General features: G+C 53.1%; 4 protein-coding genes across 4 annotated transcripts; 1 reads left to right on the forward strand and 3 right to left on the reverse strand.

Annotated features, from left to right (window-relative positions):
• Positions 1 to 79: 79 nt before the first annotated feature.
• CAOG_04619 (serine/threonine-protein kinase MARK2) lies at positions 80 to 5,578 on the reverse strand. The gene is made up of 4 exons (XM_004347316.2): positions 3,445 to 5,578; positions 3,063 to 3,262; positions 2,671 to 2,944; positions 80 to 2,530 (listed from the first exon to the last, which is right to left on the reverse strand). Exons 1-4 carry the CDS (start codon positions 5,426 to 5,428, stop codon positions 483 to 485), a joined length of 4,506 nt encoding a protein of 1,501 aa, XP_004347366.2. The 5' UTR covers positions 5,429 to 5,578; the 3' UTR covers positions 80 to 482.
• A 4,004-nt stretch (positions 5,579 to 9,582) lies between these two features.
• CAOG_04620 (hypothetical protein) lies at positions 9,583 to 13,049 on the reverse strand (the record flags this gene model as incomplete). The annotated part of the gene is made up of 18 exons (XM_004347317.1): positions 9,583 to 10,274; positions 10,500 to 10,669; positions 10,749 to 10,820; positions 10,885 to 10,956; positions 11,029 to 11,100; positions 11,167 to 11,238; positions 11,303 to 11,374; positions 11,447 to 11,518; positions 11,701 to 11,772; positions 11,839 to 11,910; positions 11,976 to 12,047; positions 12,112 to 12,183; positions 12,250 to 12,321; positions 12,387 to 12,458; positions 12,525 to 12,596; positions 12,663 to 12,734; positions 12,798 to 12,869; positions 12,937 to 13,049. The coding sequence occupies 18 exons, from the start codon at positions 13,047 to 13,049 to the stop codon at positions 9,583 to 9,585; spliced, it is 2,055 nt and encodes a 684-aa protein (XP_004347367.1).
• Positions 13,050 to 14,779: 1,730 nt separating this feature from the next.
• On the forward strand, positions 14,780 to 17,545 carry CAOG_04621 (sphingosine kinase SphK). Its single transcript, XM_004347318.2, has 3 exons — positions 14,780 to 15,253; positions 15,387 to 15,652; positions 15,750 to 17,545. The coding sequence occupies exons 1-3, from the start codon at positions 14,792 to 14,794 to the stop codon at positions 17,467 to 17,469; spliced, it is 2,448 nt and encodes an 815-aa protein (XP_004347368.2). The 5' UTR covers positions 14,780 to 14,791; the 3' UTR covers positions 17,470 to 17,545.
• Positions 17,494 to 19,992, reverse strand: CAOG_04622 (hypothetical protein). Its single transcript, XM_004347319.2, has 5 exons — positions 19,853 to 19,992; positions 19,665 to 19,725; positions 19,245 to 19,359; positions 18,944 to 19,058; positions 17,494 to 18,847 (listed from the first exon to the last, which is right to left on the reverse strand). Exons 1-5 carry the CDS (start codon positions 19,926 to 19,928, stop codon positions 17,754 to 17,756), a joined length of 1,461 nt encoding a protein of 486 aa, XP_004347369.1. The 5' UTR covers positions 19,929 to 19,992; the 3' UTR covers positions 17,494 to 17,753.
• Between the last annotated feature and the right edge of the window lie 146 nt (positions 19,993 to 20,138).

Genomic DNA, 20,138 nt, shown 5'->3' on the forward strand with positions numbered 1-20,138 from the left:
CTGCTTTGGTTGATGATTGGAAAAAAGCCATCCACCAACCTCAACGCGCCCCCGGGCATCACTTGCAAGTGCGGAACTTTAAGTTATTAAGGCTTTAATTTCGGAATCACAGACGTCCAACAAGGCAGCATACAAAGTGAAACGAAGATGCAAAACGCACAACACCAAGAAACAGAAACAACAAGCAATCAAACAAACGTGTTTGGGTTGGCTTCACTACAACCACGAAAATGCGCGGCTCAAGAGAAGGATAGAAAAAGAAGGGACATGCAAAAGAGAAAAGCAAAAGCGGCTCCTCCATATGGCAGTCACAAAGTACAGCAGATTTTTGATTTTTTTTTTTTTTGAGATGTTCGCCTCCTTGTTGGTCGTTTCGTGCTTTCCAATCAGCCACAGCCCGCTGCGCACCAATTCAAGCAGCAAAGAGAACTTCCAAAAACAAAGAGAAAGAGAGAGAGAGAGACCAAAGACAAACTGCTCGATTACAAGCGAATTTGAGGCAGCAACTTGTCCAGGATGCGCTTGTACGCCCAGATATCGCCTTGGAGACGCAGCAAATGAATACCATTCAGCTCAATGTTCTTGATGCGGCAAATTTCCATGACAAAGCGAATCTCGCCGCCCTCTTTGCCATTGTGCAGGGCATGGCTGGTTGGGATGCGCACCACGACCCCCCACTTGTTGACACGCTCGTACTCGACAGTGTTTTCGTCGAGAACACGAAGAATCTCCTCCATGATGAGAATGGGATCCTTGCTGGTCGTAGTGGCGGCGTTGAAGGCACCGCGCATGATGCGCAAGCCAGTGGACGACTTGGGGTTGCGACGCAGGGCATTCTTGATGACTGCGCCGGCAGCATCGAACGAGAACAAGCGCTTTCGGTCGGTCTTGCTCACTGGAGAGGTAACCGTTCCCGTTGACAAAATGTTGCTGGCAGAGCCGGTGCCTGCCAGCGCCATCGCCGATGCCGATGACGACGAAGCGACCGGCGGCGGGTTGCCGAGGGAGGTTGTTCGCTCGAGCGCTTGGTTGGCATTGTGCCTTGCAAACAGCAGGGGCAGCAAGGAGCTGTTCGATGTGGATGTGGGCGGTGACATGGGTGTGCCCGAGCCGTTGGTCGGAGTGGCAGTGCCAGAGCTGCTGGTCGATCCCACACTCACGCCTGGGACGCCAATGCGCACAAAGCGATCCTTGATGCGCAACAAGATGGGCGACAGGGTCGAGCTGCGGCGACGCGGCTGGCGGCCAGCGATTGCCGGCAGCGCAGAGTCCGAGTCTGCCAGCGTGGTGAGCGATCCAGGCGGGGATGTGGACGCCGAGTTGTTGCCAGAGCTGGGCAGGGATGCCATGCCCACATCCGAGCGAGCAACCAACCCGTGAGACTGGGCGAGCGAAAGGGCGCTTGACGCATCCTCATTGGCAGCCGCCAGCGCCTCCTCGCGTGCCGTGTCGCCAAGCGTGTACGCGCGAGTACGGGACGGACGCTTGGGTTGCGACGCAGGGGACCCTGGGGGAGACATGGCAGGCCGAGTCTTGTGAGCAGCCGGTGCCGCGGCGGCGGCAGCGCTCGCTGAAGGAGTGGGCGTGCCAGCGTTGCTTGGCTCTGGGAAGGTGGAGCTGGTGAGGCTGTTTCGCTTCGAAGGCGGAATGCCTGCACCAGCAACCAGGGCCTGGACCTGGGGCACTTGTGGTTGCGAGACGACAGGGGTGGCTGCCGGGCTGAGCACGTCCATGGCGGCCACTGGTGGTGCTGCTGCCACAACGTAGTTTCGAGGCGGAGACGCAGCACTAGCGGCTGCAGGTGCTGCAGCAGCGGTGACAGCGGCGGCGGCGGGAGTCGGCGGGTGGGGCGACACAGCGGCAGCTGGTTGCTGTGAGCTGCTGCTCGTAGTTGTGGGGGCGGCGGCGGCGGTGGTGGTGCCAACACCATGTGCATGGCTGGCTCGCTCTTCGGCAGAAGCAGAAGTCGAGTGGGACGAAGCATGCACTTGTGTGGAGATGGCAACGTTGGAGAACTTGCGTTGGCGATTCCGGCGAGCGACCTGAATCTCCTTGTACCCTTGGCTGTCCTTCAGCAGGTGGTAGGTGGCGGCGACACGGTTGAGATGGCTCGAGCGCACAGCAACCTCAATTTCCTCTCGAGTAAAGTCCAGCTGACCCATGGCAGCAACGATAATGTCATCCAGCTCAGTGTCGGCGTCCGACTCGTCGCGGACCTCTTCGTGGAATGGGTCGGGGAAGAAGGATCGGTCTTGGCTGAGTTTGGCACCCAGGGTCCAGTGGTGCTTTTTGATTTGAGGAATGGTCAGCCGGTCTTGCGGGCGCACCTTGAGCAAGTTCGCAATGAGGTCGCGTGCTTCCGGCGAAACATAGTCGGGAACGTAGTAGACACCTTCACGAATCAGCGCATACATGCGCATCGAGTCATCGTCGTCGAATGGAAGATAGCCGCAAATGATGGCAAACAGCGTCACGCCCAAAGACCACACGTCGGCTTCCGGGCCAGTGTACTTTTGTGCAGAGATCATTTCTAAGCCAAGCAAAAACAAGGACAACGCACGTGAATCACAGATTCATAAAGCACACGCCCCAAAATAAACTGGCCAAGCACAATACGGGTATCGGATTTTTTTTTGGTTTTTTTTTTTGTGTTTTGGGAGAGAGGGTTACCTGGTGCAGCGTACGCAGGACTGCCGCAATACGTCTCGAGCAACGAGTTAAAGTTGAACGTGTTGGTAAAGCCAAAGTCGATAATCTTAATGTTCTTGTGGCCGTCCAACAGGAGGTTTTCTGTCTTAAGATCGCGATGGATGACATTGCGCTTGTGGCAGTACTCGAGCGCCGAAACAATCTGCCGGAAGAGTTTCACGGCCTCGCGCTCCTTGACACGCTGGTGCGCCACAATATAGTCGAAAAGCTCACCGCCGCTACAGTATTGGATGACCTACGAGGATTTGCAAAGGCAAACGGTGAGATTTGCCCGGTGATTGACACCTCACAGCCAAACATGCAAAACCAACAACTCGTAAAAAAAAAAAGTTTTTTTTTGGCCGCATCCTTACCAGGTGAATGTCTGGGCCCTTGTCAATGACTTCGTACAAGCGAGCAATGTTGGGGTGCCTCAAGTTCTTGAGCACAATGATCTCACGAATGATGCGCTCGCGATCGCTGTTCTCAGTCAAGGATGCCTTGTCGATGATTTTGATGGCCACCTTCTCCTGTGTCAGCTTGTGTACTGCGAGCTTGACCTTTCCGTAGCTTCCTACAAATCGATGGCAATCATCAAAAGAGTTGAGAAATCAAAGCCTGCTGTGGTTGTTGTTCTTTGTTGTTCCCGAACAGACACGGAGAAACAAAAAACGAAAAAAAAAAAAAACCGAAAGAAAAAAACAAAAAACAAAATACAAAAAAGGCGCGTCAGATCCAAGATCTTTGTTGCCCCACCTTCGCCCAAGGTCTTGTCAAACACGTAGTCGTCCTCGAAAATGGTTCGGGGCGACATGATGTCCTCTTCCAGAACAGTGGAGACGGAGGGGCGGCGCGGGGACGACATGCCGCTTTGGCTGGGCGAGCTCGAGCCGGACGACAGCGACGAGGCGCGTGGCTTGTTGCCTGCCGCTGCAAAGCGCGACGGAAGCGACGTGTTGATGCTGCCCATGGGAGACATGATGCGGGTGGCATGGAGCTGGTTGAGGAGCTCGTCGACGGTGAGGGACTTTAATTGTGGCAGGAGCGACGGGGTCAGCGGCGATCCAACGGTCGGAGCCGGGCTGGCCGCGCCGCTCCCTGGGCCCGTGCTATTCCCATCGTCTTCACTGCTGCAGTAGCTGACTCGTGCGCGAGCATGGCTGTGATGGCCAGAGTGGTGCGCACCGCCGTTCGGGGCAGGTGTTTTGACCGCAGCCGACGCGCGTGCAACTGACACTCCAACCTGTTGTTGTTGTTGGTGCGATGCGGGTGCAGTAGCGGCGGTAGTCGCAGTAGCAGCATCAGTGGTTGATGTCGCTACTGCTGCCGCCTGAGCTGCGGCGTATTGTGCGTGCGTGCGTGGCTGTGTGAGCTCTTGCTGCTGGCCGGCGTGGGCAATCGCGTGATGATTGCTGTGAGCTGCTGCCGCGCCTTGCTCGGACAAGCGTGTTGGTTGCTCTGTCGATGGGATTGGGACGGCATGGAGTGCCGGTGATACGTGCGACATTGTTGTTGCTGATGCTGGTGCTGGTGCTGTTGGCCTTGCAGGTGTCAGGCGGGTCGGGAAGGAGTCAATTGGCAAACCGCTGTTTTTGATGCTAATGTCACTGTTTACGGCCGGTTCAGAGGTCGGTGTTGTCGACGCGTGCGAGACTGGGTGGGACGAACGCACAGAAGAAGAAGATGAAGAAGAAGAGGGAGAAGCAACGGCGGACGAAGCGGTGGAAGAAGGAAAAGTCGAGCCGACGCTGCTGGTTAGGGTCCCAGTGTTTGGTTTGGTGTCGGCCGACTCAAGTTGCTCCTTGTTCGCTGGTGCAAAAGCGGGACTGCTCTCGAAACCAAGCTCTTGTTGGGAAGTGCTGGGTGGTGATGCGTAGAGGAGCGAGGCTGCTTTGGGCTGACCGACGACAGCCAGGTGATTGAAGGCAGACGAGAGCAGGGACAAGGAGGTGCGATGCTGGTGGTGATGCCGTCGCCCGAATTGGTACTGCTGCTGCTGCTGCCTCTGCTGCTGCTGGTGGTGCTGAGACTGGTGCTGGTGCTGTTGCTGGTGGTAGTGCGATGCTCCAGGCGAGGAAGACGAAGCGTTGGCGCTGGCGGGGTGCGAGAAGGTCTGCGCGCGACGGGAAACGGCAACGGATGGGTTGTGTCTGCGAAAAAGGCTGTTGATAAACAACTGAGGTTGGCCGGCAGCGGAAAAGCGAGCGTCGCGAAGCAGAGGGCCGTCGTGCTGGTTGGGGTCAAGGGAGGACGAGAATGAAGCGTCACTATCCAAGTCGTGCTGCTGCTGCTGCTGATGACTCTGAAGAAGACCAAAAACACTGTCGAGGGAAAGCGCCTTGTCCTTGTCTGCTGGCGCGAGCGTTTCCTCCGTCCAGGGGTGGAGCTGCTGGGACGCGTATGCGCTGCTGCTAGTGCTGGTGCTGGTGCTGTACGACGACAGGTGGTCCAGCGACGGGGTGGACTGCGGCGGTGTGGGAAATGCCGCTACTACAACGGGACCAGGAGCAGCCGGTTTGGGATTGGTCGACGGTGTCGAGGGTGTCTTGCTGCTGTCGCTAGTGTTGCTGCTGCTACTGCTGCTGCTGCTGGTGGTGGTGGTGACACAAGCGGTGTTTGTTGTGGGGGAGCAAGTAGGGGTAGAGGCAGAGGACAGGGATGAAGATGAGTGCACGGGACAAGTTGCGGTAGTAGAACAAGACGTTGACAAAAGTGGGGAGTCGGCAGCCCAACGCTCCATTCCAGAACGGGGAAAGGGGGAGAAGGGGGAGAAGGGGGACAGGTCAGGCGAATGAGAGAGATAGAGAGAGAGAGAGAGAGAGAGGGCAAAGGAGAGAGGGGTCAATGGCAAGCGGAACGAAAAAGAAATAGAAAAAAAAATCAAATAAAGGATTTGTTTTGAAAAAAAAAAAAAAAAAACTGCGCAAAAAACCCTCCACCGCTTGATCTTTGAAAAAGAGGCGGAAAAGCAATAAACGGGGCACCACCGAGGTTGCAGCTTCACTGCTTTGAGCAGCGGAGTTGGTTGAATGTTGTTGGGACGAGCAAACAAAAATAAAAATAAAAGTAAAAAAACCCAATCAACCGTGTTTGGTTTGGTGTGTAAAAAGCCATGTGTGAAAAAGCCACCCGACGCTTGGCCAGAGTCAGCCAAATCACTCGTTACACCCATAAGCACAAGCTCACAGTGCGCACAAACACACCCTGCCCTGTGTGGACGGGACAGGAGGGGTCTGAATGTGTCGAGGAAGGTGGGGTCAGGATTGGGAGGGAGGGGCAGCGGTTGTTTCGCGCCTTTCGCGATTATTACGGGGTGTTGAGCACTTCCGCCGCTCACAGCAAAGAGCCAAAAGAACAAAAACAAAAAAAATCAACAAAACACCCATCGAGCATGACGGTGCACGCAAGGCACCGATCAAAGCAAGAGGGAACAAGGGAAAAAAAAAAAAAAAGGCAATCAAATGTGCGGGTTGTGGCAAAAGTGTGTTTCCATCTGCTCTCATTCAAAAAAAAAAAAAAAAAAAAAGCGAACTGTCGACTCGTCACCAACATCATCGGAGGGCACTTTCAAGGACGAGCGTGTCCGAGTGTGTCTTTTGCTTGTATTAGTTTATCAGGATGAATGCGCGACCAAAAGCCGAGTGTTGGGAAAAACCATACAAAAAAAAAAAAAAGCAAAAAGAAAAAAAAAAAAAAAAAGTCGTAACGCCTTCGCAACCAACCAGAATTTCCCTGAGAACACCAAGCAAGGGACAAGAAGGCTGCTGGGAGACGGGGGTACGACCCCACCAAGACGCACACCCCAAAGACATCAAGCGAAAGCAAACAAGATAGCAAGCGAGAGACGAAGATCAAAGCACAGGCAGAGGCAGAGCCAGACAGAGGCAGAGCCAGTGGCAGACAGCAAGTTTTTTTTTTTTTTTTTTTTTTTTTTTTTTGGTTTTCCCCCTTTTCAATCACACACGCTGAAATCCACGCCTGCCGTGATCGTCGCTCGTCTAGCACTTCTCATCACACTCGCACATGCATGTAGACACCCACATCAGAAGTCGGTCGGATGTTCGACGGGACACCAGCGAATGGACAACAAGTGCAGCAAGAGTTGAAAAAAGAAAAAAAAAGAAAAAAAAAAAAGAGAAAAAAGATAAAAAAAAAAAAAAAACAAGACTGAGGCTTCTATTGCGTCGGCACTTGCACACACAGAATGAGATAGGCAGAACAAATGAGAGAAGGGGAGAGATAGCGACAGGGGAGAGAGCGGAGAGAGGAGGAGGAGAAGGAGAGGAAGGTCGGATGGGCGCGATCGCACACACGGCAATCACGGGGATGATTCACCCCAAACAGGACCAAAATCCGATCGTCCCAATCACCATTGCAACACGACGCAAAAATGCTGCCCTTTTTGTTCGTGCTGTGCTACCATTGCAATGATGTCCGCGGTAACACAGCAATCGCCATCGCATTGACTCCGCAAACACAAATGGCGAAAGCTCAACAAGAAAAATAACAAAACAAAACAAAACAAAAAAAAAAAAAAAAAAAAACGAAAAAACAACAGCAACAACAACGAAAAAAACCCCCGATCGCCACGCCCAGCCATGATCGATTGCCACTCAACCGCTGTGCCGTCGCTTGCGGATGCAGCAGTGGCAGTTGGTGCAGAGTATGCAGTGGCAGTACACCAACATAAACAGGGGGAAAAAAAGAGGGAAGGGATCAGAGCCGTGCACCAAAAAGGTAGCTGTAAAGCGTTAAAGCAGAGTGCATTTCAAAGGCGAGCACAAGGGAGCAACAGCGGGAGAGAGAGAGAGAGAGAAAGAGAGAAATCGAGACCGCACACAAACACACAAACACACATCAAGCGAGGTGGAAACAGAAGATAATAGCAGAAGAAGAAGAGCCAAAACTCGAAACCGAGAATTTCGTCCCAACAGACAGCAAAAAGCACACAAGGTCACACAGGCCGCACTTTGCTGCCCTGATGAACAGCACATGGCGCAAGTATTGCTTCAGCAATTATGGATGGCACCAAAGCAAGGAAGAACCCTCCCATTGCGCCCATTTACTTCACCGAGGCAACAGAGGCAGCCAAGCGTCGGATTGGGCGCTTTTGGGTCAGCCGCACAAACCTTCACCGCCACCCTCGAACACGACACGAGAACAATCCCCGCAAAACCATCTCTCCCACAAGCTCATAGTCGACTCACAGTAGTCAAACTGTGCCGACGCTCACGGGATTTGTGGACTTAATCCCCGCACTTGTCGTTTTTCGAAATTTGGCGCAGTAATTGGCAACAAGCCAAGCTCTTTTCGCCTTCGCCCGCATACAGACGCAAGCAAAAGCCAAAGCGAGAAGGGATGAAGAAGATGAAAGCGAGGAGAATGAACACAAAGAGTAGAACCGAGAATGGCAGACAGTGAGCAATTGAACAACTCACGCCAACGCACCAAAGGGCAATGGAAGAAGTGGGCAGTTTGTGCAGCTGATGAGAGTAATGCAAGCATCCACAGAGCCATCCACAGAGCCATCCACACACACACAGACACTCACACGAAGGAGTGCGCGTCGTGATGCAGATTGTGACGACGCAGCTTGGATTGGATTGGATTGGATTGGATTGGATTGGGACTTGAGTTGACCTCACTTGACCCCCGCTTCGTCTACTGTCGCCACCACGCTGCACAAGTCCACACTGTGCTTTGCTGACAAAGCCAGCGACGACCAGCGTGGCAGAGTCGCAGAGTCGCATTGAGACAGAGCAACACAGAGAGCTCTGTTCGTCCAAACCGGGAAAGAATCGCGCATTCTTCTCATTCCATACAATGTCCCAAACAAAAAAAAAAGCTGGTTTGGGAGTCGCACACAAAGCGGGACAACGCCACCAAACCAACATGAGGGAAGACACACACACACGGGGGACAAGAAGCAAGACGAGCGATTTATCGCATTGGAAGCGAGTGTGTCGGATGCAGACACGCGCAGTTGGATGTGTGAGTGAGTGAGTGAGTGGGTGGCGTTACCGTGCCAAACGGAATGCGGACTGAACGCGCAACAAAAAGGCTGTGCTCCCAAAACTTGGACGATACAAAAGCGTTCATTCGTAGGAGAGAATGACGAAACGCAGTTGAGTTGGACGCGCTTCCCAAAAGCTCCGTCGAGGCCGAAGTTTCAGGTGTTTTGCGAATCTCTGTCGGTGGAAACACAAAGACAAGTGGTAAGGTCGATTCCCGCGGTTGTGGCAAAGTATGACACTCGCACCGCAAGTTGCAAGTTGTGTCAACGTGTGGAGCATGTGTTGCGCGCGCACCTGCACCTTGTTTTGTTTTGTTTTTTTAACTTCTTTACTTCTGGGCGAGCGTGCGTGCGATATTGGTGGAGCTGAGCTGCCCTTTTGGCTTGCGAAAACGCCGCATGCTCCTCCAGTTGCGGCAGCTCAAAGCTACAAAGTACTGGACACGGTGATGCTCATCGTGATCGTGGTGGCTGACTAGCATATGCGGATGTCCGGTGGGATTGATAGTGCGTGCGTTCCGAAGCAACCACGGCTTCACACCACGCCGGCCAGCGCACCATAAAACGGCTTGGGAAACAGTCTCTGCCGCTACGTTAGTGACACCGCTGGAGAATCTTTCGATGATGGTCCTGACACCACGACAGAGCCTTGGCGAGAAGCGACTGCCCCCCCCCCCACCTTTTTGTTGTTGTGTTTGTTTGTTTGCTGAAAAACAGGAAAACTCGTCGAATTTGAAGACCAAAACAAAGCGACACCAAAATGAAACACGCAACAGCACCCGAAAACAAAGATAAAAAACCCCACCCCAACACAAGCATGCATGTCAATGACGAGAAAATCCAGAAACATTCAAACAGCGCAAACCAACAACGCATACGTTCTAGTTTGCGATGGACGCGTAACTGCCACTCTCGACCTGCTTGGAAGGTACAACAGCCACGGTCGCGTACGCGGTCGGTGAGGACACGGACGGCACACCGACAGAGGAGGGATTGGGCAGAGAAGGATTGGCGTACTCGACGCCAGATGGGTTGGCATACTGCAGTTCGGACAATCCCGCAGAAGCCTGGGGCTTGGAGTCAACATGCTCGTACAAGGCGTGGTTGCCAGTCGCAGCAGACAAAGTGCTGTAGTAGGTTGGGTTCGCCGACAAAATATCGTAGGTAGGAGTTGCAGCCATACCCGCAAAGGCTGGATTCGCAAAGTTTGACACGGTGTTCGACTCTGAGCCGGATGGTGCTTCGCGAAGTTTGGTGGCCGTGTTGGAGCGACGACGGCGAAGCGCCACAACCAGCGCAACCAACAGGAGGAGAGCCAACAGGCCACAAACGATGCCGAGAATGATCGGCAGGGAAGAAGCGTCGCTTGGTTTGTTTGGAGCGTTGGACGCAGCGGACGCAGCAGATGTTTGCCACACAGATGAAGCACTGGCGGCTGATGCAGACGCCTGGGATGCAATGGACGCTGACGATGCCGCAGCAATGGAAGCAACAGACGCCGACAGAGTAGATGTGGCGGAAACAAGCGAGGCAACCGATGCAGAGGCGGTCGAGGCAGTCGCAACGGATGCGGCTGATGCAGACGAGATGGAAGCGAGCGAAACACACAATCCACTCTGCATCACAAAGCCGTCATAGCACTGAGTGCACGTTGTGGAGAGGCAGGTCAGACAATTGTTCGCGCAACAAGCACCAGGTCCGGATGCAAAGCAGGTGGCGCAGACTGTATCACACTCTACAGGACACATTGTCAGTGACAGTAATTACACAAGGAACAGCAGCCTCTTCGAAAACTTACGGTAAGGCTGGGATGCACTGCCGTATGTGCTGGGCGGAGCGAAAATGTTCCCATTGAACGTAAAGTTGTTGGGGCTCAGGGATGAGTCTTCAAGCGACAAAATCAGGCCATTTTGCAGGCCCTGAAACAGGCCAGGCGGCAAAGTGGTGAAGGGATTGCTATTCAGCAGTCTGCACGTACCTCAAAGTTAGCAGCGAATGGAGTAGACCGAATGAGAGTTCATGCTTCCATGTCTTTCCTTCTGCTTACAAATACATCATGGTAGTCAGGCCTGTGAATGCGTTTGCGGAAAAGCTGGTGATCTGGTTGAAATGCAGACTCCTACAGAGAGGGTTACAACCGAGTGAGTGGGTCATGCTTAAGTCTCGTGCTGGTATTTGCTTACAACACACTCAGCGAAGTCACGGCAGCGAATGCATTTGCAGAAATGCTGGTGATCTGATTGCCCTCAAGTCGTCTGCAGCAAGCGTGGGCGAACGAAAACGAATGAGTCGTCTAGGTGTGCTTCTTGTTGCCTTTGCTTGCTTACAAGAAATTCAGCGAAGTCAGGCCAGCGAATGCATTTGCAGAAATGCTGGTGATCTGATTGCTCTCAAGTCCCCTGCAGCAAGCGTGGGAAAACAAATGAGTCGTCTGGGTGTGTTTCTTCATGCCTTTGCTTGCTCACAGCGCAGTCAACGAAGGCAGGCCTGCGAATCCGTTTGCAGAAATACTGGTGATCTGGTTGTTTTGCACGCTCCTACAGAGAGGGTCACCAACGAGTGAGTTGGTCATGCTTATGTCACTCGTTGGTATTTGCTTACAAAAGATTCAGCGAAGTCAGGCCAGCGAATGCGCTGGCATCAATGCTGGTCATCAGGTTGAGATCCAGATCTCTAAATATGGTGTAGCAAGCGAGTGAGACAGGTTGTGGTGGAATACTCGTGCAATGGTCCTTGCTTGCTCACAGCTCAGTCAACGAAGGCAGGCCTGCGAATCCGTTTGCAGAAAGGCTGGTGATCTGGTTGTTTCGCATTCTCCTACAGAGAGAGAGAGAGAGAGAGAGAGAGAGAGAGAGAGAGAGAGAGAGAGAGAGAGAGAGAGAGAGAGAGAGAGAGAGAGAGAGAGAGAGAGAGAGAGAGAGAGAGAGAGAGAGAGAGAGAGAGAGAGACACCAACGAGTGAGCTGGTCATGTTTGTGCCTCATGCTTTTGCTTGCTTACAAGAGATTCAGCGAAGTCAAGCCTGCGAAATCGTTCGCGGAGATGCTGGCGATCAGATTGTTCTCTAGAACCCTACATACAGAACCGCAGAAGAGTAAGTGGTTTGTGCATGATTTCTCGTTTGTTTGCTTGCCTTACAGCTCAGTCAGCGCAGTCAGGCCTGTGAATGCAGCGGGTGAAATGCTGGTGATCTCGTTTGAGGTCAGACTCCTGCAGATCGAGTTGCAAAACGGGTGAGCCGTTGGTGTGCGATTCTTCAAGTCTTGCAAGCTTACAGGTAGGTCAGCTCAGTCAAGCCTATGAATGCATTTGCGGAAAGGCTGGTCATCTGGTTGCCGGCCAGATCCCTACCAACGCAGTCGTAATGAATAAAGAGTTTGTGTAGAGATGTTCGCGTCTTTGCTTGCCTACAAGTATGTCAGCGCAGACAGGTCTGCAAATGCAGAGGCAGGAATACTGGTGATGTTGTTGTTGAAAAGAGACCTGCAGAAAGAGTCGCAAAACGAGTGAGTCGTGTGCGTGTGATGCTTCATGACTTTGCTTGCTTACAGTCGCGTCAACGCAGTCAGGCCTGTGAATGTGTTGGAAGCAATGTTGGTGATCTGGTTGTCGTTCAGAGACCTGCAGACAGAGTCGCAAACGAGTGAGCCGATTGTGCGTGGTTCTTGATGTGTTTGCTTGCTTACAGTACTTCCAGCACAGGCAGGCCCGCGAATGCGCTGGCAGAAATGCTGGCGATCTGGGTGACGTAAACATCCCTTCAGAAAGAGTCGCAAAACGAGTGAGCCGATTAAGTGTGATGCTTCATGACTTTGCTTGCTTACAGTCGCGTCAGCGCAGTCAGGCCTGTGAATGTGTTATCAGGAATGGTGGTGAGCGGGTTGCCAGCAAGAGACCTACAGATAACATAGCAAACAAGTGAGAAGTTTTGTGCGAGGATTGTCACGGCGATGCGAAATTACAATTGTGTCAGCGCAGTGAGGCCCGAGAATGCATTGACAGCTATGCTTGTGATTGGGTTGTTGGATAGAAACCTGAAGATAGAGGTCGCAAATGAGTGTCGTTTGTGCGTGGTTGTCATGACCTTCCTTGCTTACAGGCTATTCAGCGCAGTGAGGCCCGAGAATGCGTTGGCAGCAACACTGGTGAACAGGTTGAGGTGAAGACGCCTACCGATCGGGTGTCAATTAGAAGAGCAATGCTTCAATTCAAGGTCAGCTCAACAACCACACTTACAGATCTGTTGTGGTGACTGGGATTCCGTCTGGAATGGTTGTGAGAGATCGGCTTCCGCAGTCGACAGTCGTTCCCGTCGAGCAATCGCACACGCCGTCAGTGCCACAGGCCATGACTGCTTGTGCCAGCTGGACGTGACTGATCACGCAGAGCAGTGAAAGCAACAGACAAAAGGCAGATCCTTTCGGTGTCATCTAATGTGGCGTTGTTGCCAATCAGCGACAATTACAAAGTGAGATTGCCGGATTTCAACAACCACTCGCTCACAGCGTCACATTGTTGAGAGTCAGTTGTGTGAGTTGTGTGGGGGATGGAGGACTCCAAGCATCCAATTGGAAGTGGTGAGTGTGGCCGTTGGCGGAGACGCCCTCCGACTCTGCAATTCTGCGCGTGTGCTGCTTGCCCGCCTCTCCGCCCCGCGCGCCCTTCTTGATCAAGTGCAGTGTTTTTCATAGAGCGGGAGGCAAAGAAGCGCGACGCACCAGCTCCCAATGATGTTGATCTGCGGAGGATTTTTGTTTGCGGATGCTGTTGTTGTTGTTATTGTTATTATTGTTTTTGCGGGGGTTTAAGGTCACTCGCGGTGGATCCCGTCGACCATCGCTGGTTCCGCTTGGCTCGATTAGATTGCTGCAAACAAGCCGTATCTGCTGAGCAGAGCCGCCAAGTGGAGGCGGAGTGGGGTGGTGCAAAGCACAGGACACACCCCGCGAAAGGTGGGTGCGCGACAACCGGCTGTTTCCCTGTTGTTTTGGACATTGTTGACAATTCCCATGCGTGATCTGTCGTGCTCTCGCTCCACTCATTCGGAAGAAGCGAGTCTATCGAAAGTACATCGCTGCCTGAGTTTGATGATGTGTGTTGGCTTACTTGAGGAACGACCAAACGCGATGCACGGAAGGGGAAAGAAGAGACAGAAAAAGGAAAAAGAAAAAAAAAAAAAGGAGTAAACCGCCCACCATTTTATTTTGATCTATCGGCGATTTTCCACCATTTTGATCTATCGGCGATTTTCCACCATTTTGATCTATCGGCAATTTTGTAGTCGCACAAGCCGAGCCAAAAATAAGACAACATAATGCAAAACACCAAATACACCAAATACACACAACACTGCAGTCAAATCACATCAACCACTTGCGGAAGAAGAGCTACACGAAGTGAGTGCTTTCGGCCAGACGTGACGACCTGGGCTTCCTTTCATTCGTCTTTGAGGCCTTGAAAAAGAATCTCCTTTCACAAACACGAGCCCAGTCAGGTGTTATGGAAGGTGCGGACCATAAAACTACAACACAACAGCAATGGCAACAGCAATGGCAACAACAGCAATGGCAACAACAACAACGACAACAACAACAACAACAACAACAACAAACAAACAAACAAAAACCAACAACAACAACAACAACAGCAAAATCAAACAAAAACCCACACGCCAACAACGCACATGTTCTAGTTTGCGATCGCCACTCTCGACCTGCTTGGGCTTTGAGTCAACATCTTCGTACAAGGCGTGGTTGCCAGTCGCGGCAGACAAAGTGTTGTACAGAATAGGTTGGAGTTGCAGCCATATCAGCATTCGCAAAGTTTGACACGGTGCTCGACTCTGAGCCGGACGGTGCTTTGCGTAGTTTGGTGGCCGTGTTGAGGGGACGTGCGGCAGGTGCTCATGCTTGGGCGAAAGAGGCATTGATTTCCATAGCGATCCAGAAAAGCCGGCTGCAACCATTGGACTCGCTTCACGTTGTGCTCTGCAGTATGGAGAGCGTATACGCTTCAACGTCTTTGATTTTCACTTTTCTAACACAAACCGTGACATTAACATGCAGTCTGTTTTTTTGTCTCAGTATCCATCATGCTTCCACCGCCACCGATTCGCATTCTAGCTCGGGTGCACGTCAGCAACTCGCTGGACGTCGGTCCGTCCGGCGCTGGAGCGGCGTCTTCCTCGTCCTCTTCCTCCTCTTCTTCATCGTCATCATCATCATTGTCGTCAAGAGACGCCCTGGAGACAGGCACCGTGCTCGCATTGACGCCATCGCTGCAGGACCTGCTTGCCCAGCTCAACGCTGCACTGACGCCCTCTGCTCAGACCGCAGCGACAGCGACCGCCTCACCTGGCACTGCGTCTGCGTCTGCGTCTGGGCCATCTGTCACGTCAGGCGCTCTTCAGTCCAGCATGGCTGTGCTGCAGCGTGCTCTGCAACCGAGCATTGCGCAGTACGAGGCCGCCCTGTCCAACCAGCAGTGCCCGCTCGCCTTTGACTCGGCGCTGGTGCTGCTCCAGGCCCACCGCGGGACAAACGCCGTCCGACAGGTAGGACACGTGTTTTGCTCTTGCTATTGCGATTGCTATTGCTTTTGTGTTTTGTTGGTCGCCGTCTCAAACAAACGAACAACTCTGAGCTCTGAGCTTTGGCTCAAATGTTTTTTTGGTGTTTCAACATCAGGTACTGCGCTTGCCAACGCGTTCCATCATTAACATTACGGTCAGTGACGACCGACAGCGATTGACAGTGCACTCGCTCGAGCAGGTCGGCGGGGTGCTCGCATCCATCGGGCTGAAGGCGAAGGCGTGCAAAGTTGTTCGGCATTCGTTTGATCTGCTGGGAGCAGAGGCGTCCGGCATGTCGTCGTCGTCGTCGTCGTCGCACGCCAACGAGCTGCTATCCTCACCCGTATCTCTGACAGACTTTGTGGAAGCCATTCGACGACGGTATGTTCCTGCTGTCCTCGTTTCTTCGGCCCAACACCTTTAATTTTCTGCTTGTGCTGTTCTGGTGACTCACTCCTCGCCTCGAACCCATCCACAGAGCGGGGCTGGATAGCACCACACGTCGCATCGCAGTCTTCCTCAACCCGGTGTCGGGCAACGGCTTGAGCGAAATTGTGTTTCAGCACCAGATTGCACCAGCAATCTCTGCGGCAGGGCATCTATACCAGGTCTTTGCGTCTGCCTGTGCGGGTGACACTGTTCGACTTGCACGAGAGCTGCATCTGGAATCATTCAATGCAGTGCTTTGTCTCGGAGGCGATGGCGTCGTGAACGAGGTGCTGGCAGGGCTTTTGCAAAAGCCAGACGGCGCAATTACGGCTGCCTGTCACATCCCGATTGCCATGTGCCCGCTTGGGTCGCAGAACGCGCTGTGTGGCGCAAACGCCATTCGAGATGTGTTTACAGCAATTCTCGTGATGATTAAGGGAGAGGTTATCCCGCTCGACTTGTGCTCACTGACACCGCTGCCCGAAACAGTTGTGGTTGATCCAACCACTCCGCACGCGCTCTCGAGCGCTGGAGACCACCTTTCGTCCCGCCAACAAGCGGAAGGATCAACTCAGTTCTGCATGAGCGTTCAGTATGGCTTAATGTCCGACATTGTCGGCGAATCTGTCGACCTTCGCTGGATGGGTCCCGCGCGCTACACGTACGCAGCCATCAAGAAGATTGCACGCATTCCAAGGCGTGCCTATCCTTGTAGCGTTTCGTTTACACCCATCCCGATTGCCAACACGCGTTGCGACCGAACCACGGGCCGATCCTGCGCGGTCTGTGTTGGCGGCGCGCTTGGGTCTTCTGCCCACCGGCCCACCACGACCACCACGGTGGCGGCATCATCCGGGCTTGGCGCCACCACGCACGCATCCGTCTCCTCGGCAGCCCTGGGCTACAGCGCGAGCATCCCACCAGCAACAGGATTCGGTTCCGGCCACATGTCCCTTGCCCTTGGTCCGTCATCGTCAACGCCGTCCGCCCATCTCCACTCTCCTATGCTTGGCGGTAATCTACCCCCGGTGCAACATCGCCGTGGCGACACCACCTGCGTGATTGTTGGGGCATACCCCGCCAAGGCCACCAACATGCCTAAGCAGTCGTGTCTCTTTCCGTACGCGCACATGTCCGACGGCCTACTCGATGTCATGATTGTTCAACATGGCTCGCTCTTGCAGCTTGGCCAGTTCTTTGCCCGCGTGTCGTACGACGGACAGTCGCACAGTCACCTCCCAACGGTCGAGCATTTCAAGTGCCAGCAGCTAGTCGTGACGCGCCCAGATCGATCCATCACCATGGCGGCTGACGGCGAAGTGTACAACCCTCAGGCTCTGTCTGTGCTGGTGCGAGTCCATCCTTCCATTGTCCGAATTCTCAGTCCCTCGCCCGCCATGGCCGAGCCCAACTTGCACGAGCGCAGGCTGATGCGTCAGCTGCTGGCCGACGTCAACCGAGCATACGCACAGCTCGCAGCCTCTGGAAACACTCGCGTCGAAGCGATTCACATTGAAATGCACGACTTTGACGATTTCGACGACTCTGAGGATACCATGGCTCTTCTCTCGCCTTCCTCTTCGTCGCTCGCCATGTCACGCTCGCGATTTTGCACGTGTTTTGGTAAATCTGGTCGCCTCTTGGAGAAGGGTATTGTTCGCGGAGCTCGTCGGGCATTCGTCGCCGCTCGTCAATTCTTCACCCTGGCCTGGCTGGACAAGTTGCAGCGAAAGGATCGTGTGCCGTCCCGTGGTATTCACAATGTCTGAGCCAGCGGCAGAGCGAAACTTGGACTCGTGCACAACAAACGTTGGCATTGTATTTATACAATTTAGTAGTATAAAGCTTTTTTATGTACTTTTTTGTTTTTCAATTTGGTGGTGGAAGCGCAGTGGTGAAGCAGCAGGCAGCGCAACAAAACAAAAACAATGAAACTTTACAAGAAGCCGAAACAGAAAACAAACAAACGAACAGACAAAACCCATCTGCCACAGAAACGAGTCAAAAAACCTCCCACAAAGAGGCTGCATCGGACAAAACCGTCGACCAGCACTCAGAAAACAGGCTTGGTGCCCGACTTTTTAACGGCGCACAGATTGCAATAGGCTTCGCCACGAACCTCAGTGAGGGTCGACTGGGCGATCGGAGTAGCGCAGTCGTGGCATGTCAAGCAGGCCTTGTGCCAGTGTGCACCGCTGGGGCCCAGAACGCGCTCGGCAACGTACACTGGCTTCTTGCAGCGACCGCAGGCAGGGCCCGCGCCGGGATCCATGGTGACGGTGCCGCCAAAACGCATGCCACCGTACTCGCGCTGCTCCTTGTTGCCAGTGACCTGGTTGACGGTAAAGCCGCCCTTTTTGCCCGTCTCAATCTTTGTGTTCTTGGTGGCGCAACCAGAGCAGCATGGTTTGTTGTTGACTTCCGCAAAGGCCTGACCGGCGAGGCTCTTGTTGCAGTCCGAGCACTTGAAGCATGCCGAGTGGATCTTGGAACCGTGGTACTCCAGCATGGAGCCCGAGATGGGCTGGTGGCAAATACCGCAGCCAACGGCGTTGGCCTTCTTGAAGCAATCCGAGTGCCAAATCTTGCCGTCCTTCTCCATAAACCGGCGGTCGGGGAAGTCCTTGCCACAGCCGCTGCACAAGAAGCAGTCGTCGTGGAAAATGGCGCCGCTCGGGGCCTTGACGCCGTTGCCGTACATGACTTCGTGGCACTTGCCGCACTTTTCAGACACTGAGAAGGTGTCGACAGAGTTGCGCAGAGCATCCAGCTCGCGCTGGCGGTCTTGTGCCGCCGCGTTGTTCAGCTCGCGGTTGGAGGCACCCGAGCCTCCGCCGTTGCCGCCATTGCCGCTGCCGCTGCCGCTGCCACCACGACCAGCTGCGCCAAGCTGCTTTGTCACAGTGACAGTTCGGTGTTTGGGCGCGCAGTCCTTGCACATAATGTAGCCGTCGACGGGGAAGAAGGAGCCCTCCGAGGCAAGGTTGATGCGGCACTCGTAGCACGAGAAGCACTGGGGATGCCATTTTTGACCGTCAACGTCGACGCCCTGGCCCATGATGGTCTCGCCGCAAGACGAGCACCCGTGGCCATCGTAGCACTCGCGATGCCAGATCTTCTTTGGGCCTTCGCGGACGTATTGCTTGCCTGTGTTTTTTTTTTTTTGGAAGAGTGAGTACCAGCAAAAAACAGAATGATGAAAGTGTCGACAGCAAGAGCACTAGAGGCAAAAAGCGCTGTTACCAAGGCCAAGGACAGGCTTGTGGCACTTTTCGCAATCGCCAATCTTGAAGCGATGTCCATAGCATGATTCGCAGTAAGGCTTGTTGTCGTCGCGTCCGGGGAAAATGTCACCGTTCTGCAAGGCGTCAAAGCCAAGCAAGGTGAGTTTGATTTGATTTGGTATTTCCTTCCTCCTCCTCCACCACTACCCCCACCACACACACACACCTTCAAAGAGTCTCCCAGCATCGAGCTCATCCAACCCTTAACGAATTCACGCGTCCAACTAACTACACGGGTTCAATGCACAGTTGCAACATACACCTCGCAGCTTTTGCCCGCAGCCCTCGCAGTCGCACTCGGACGACACGTCGGCCATGCCAACCATCTTGCGCAGACCTTTCTCGACGCCTTGCGAAAGTCCCGACGAGAGATACCTGAAATACCAAAAAGCCGACCAAAAACAAAAAAAAAAATTGAGTTTTAGGAATTCTGCGCAAATTTTTTTGTTGGCAAAAACGAAAGCTTCAGCGAAATGGAACAAAACGAAGGCGAGATTCAAGAAAAGCCGACCAACAACAAACACAGCATTGGTTCGAAGAGTGGGTTTGTGATTGTGATTGGACGGACGTTCAAAAGCGGGACAAAGTGCTCAAAAAGCACAAAAAAAAAAAAAAAAAAAAAAAAGGGCAGAAATATTGCTTTTTTTTTTTTTTTTTTTTTTTGGCTTGAGTTCACTTACGCATTGCTGTGAGAGTCGCCGCGGTTGTCCTTGCCGTCGTTCATGTCTGTGAGCGTTGATCCTGTTCTCGAGTGGACGAAGAGTCGGGGGTTCAACGGGGGGGGGGGTCAGCAGCAACAGTGAGTGAATGAGGACGACGGCTTTCAATTCATTCAGTTCGCCTTCAGTTCGCCTTCCAGCTTGCGTACCAGCATTGCCGCCGCACGGGCATCGCGCACCAGCACCGCCCTTGATGATATCACCGCACTTTGCACAGAAACCCATCGTTTGTTTGTTGGTTTGTTTGTCTGTTTGATGTAAGAAAGCCAGAAAAAAAGAAGAAAAAAAATGTGAAGTGAAGCAAACCAAATAAAAAAATAATAATAATAAAACAATAAAAAAACTTGCCAAAAAAAAAAAAAAAAAAAAAAAAAAAAGGAAAGTTGAAATTGGCAACTCCAGCGATTGAACTGCTGGACACAAAGTTCGACTCAT

The sequence above is a fragment of the Capsaspora owczarzaki genome (genome assembly GCF_000151315.2).
Source record: "Capsaspora owczarzaki ATCC 30864 unplaced genomic scaffold supercont2.7, whole genome shotgun sequence".
Taxonomy (NCBI): domain Eukaryota; class Filasterea; order Ministeriida; family Capsasporidae; genus Capsaspora; species Capsaspora owczarzaki.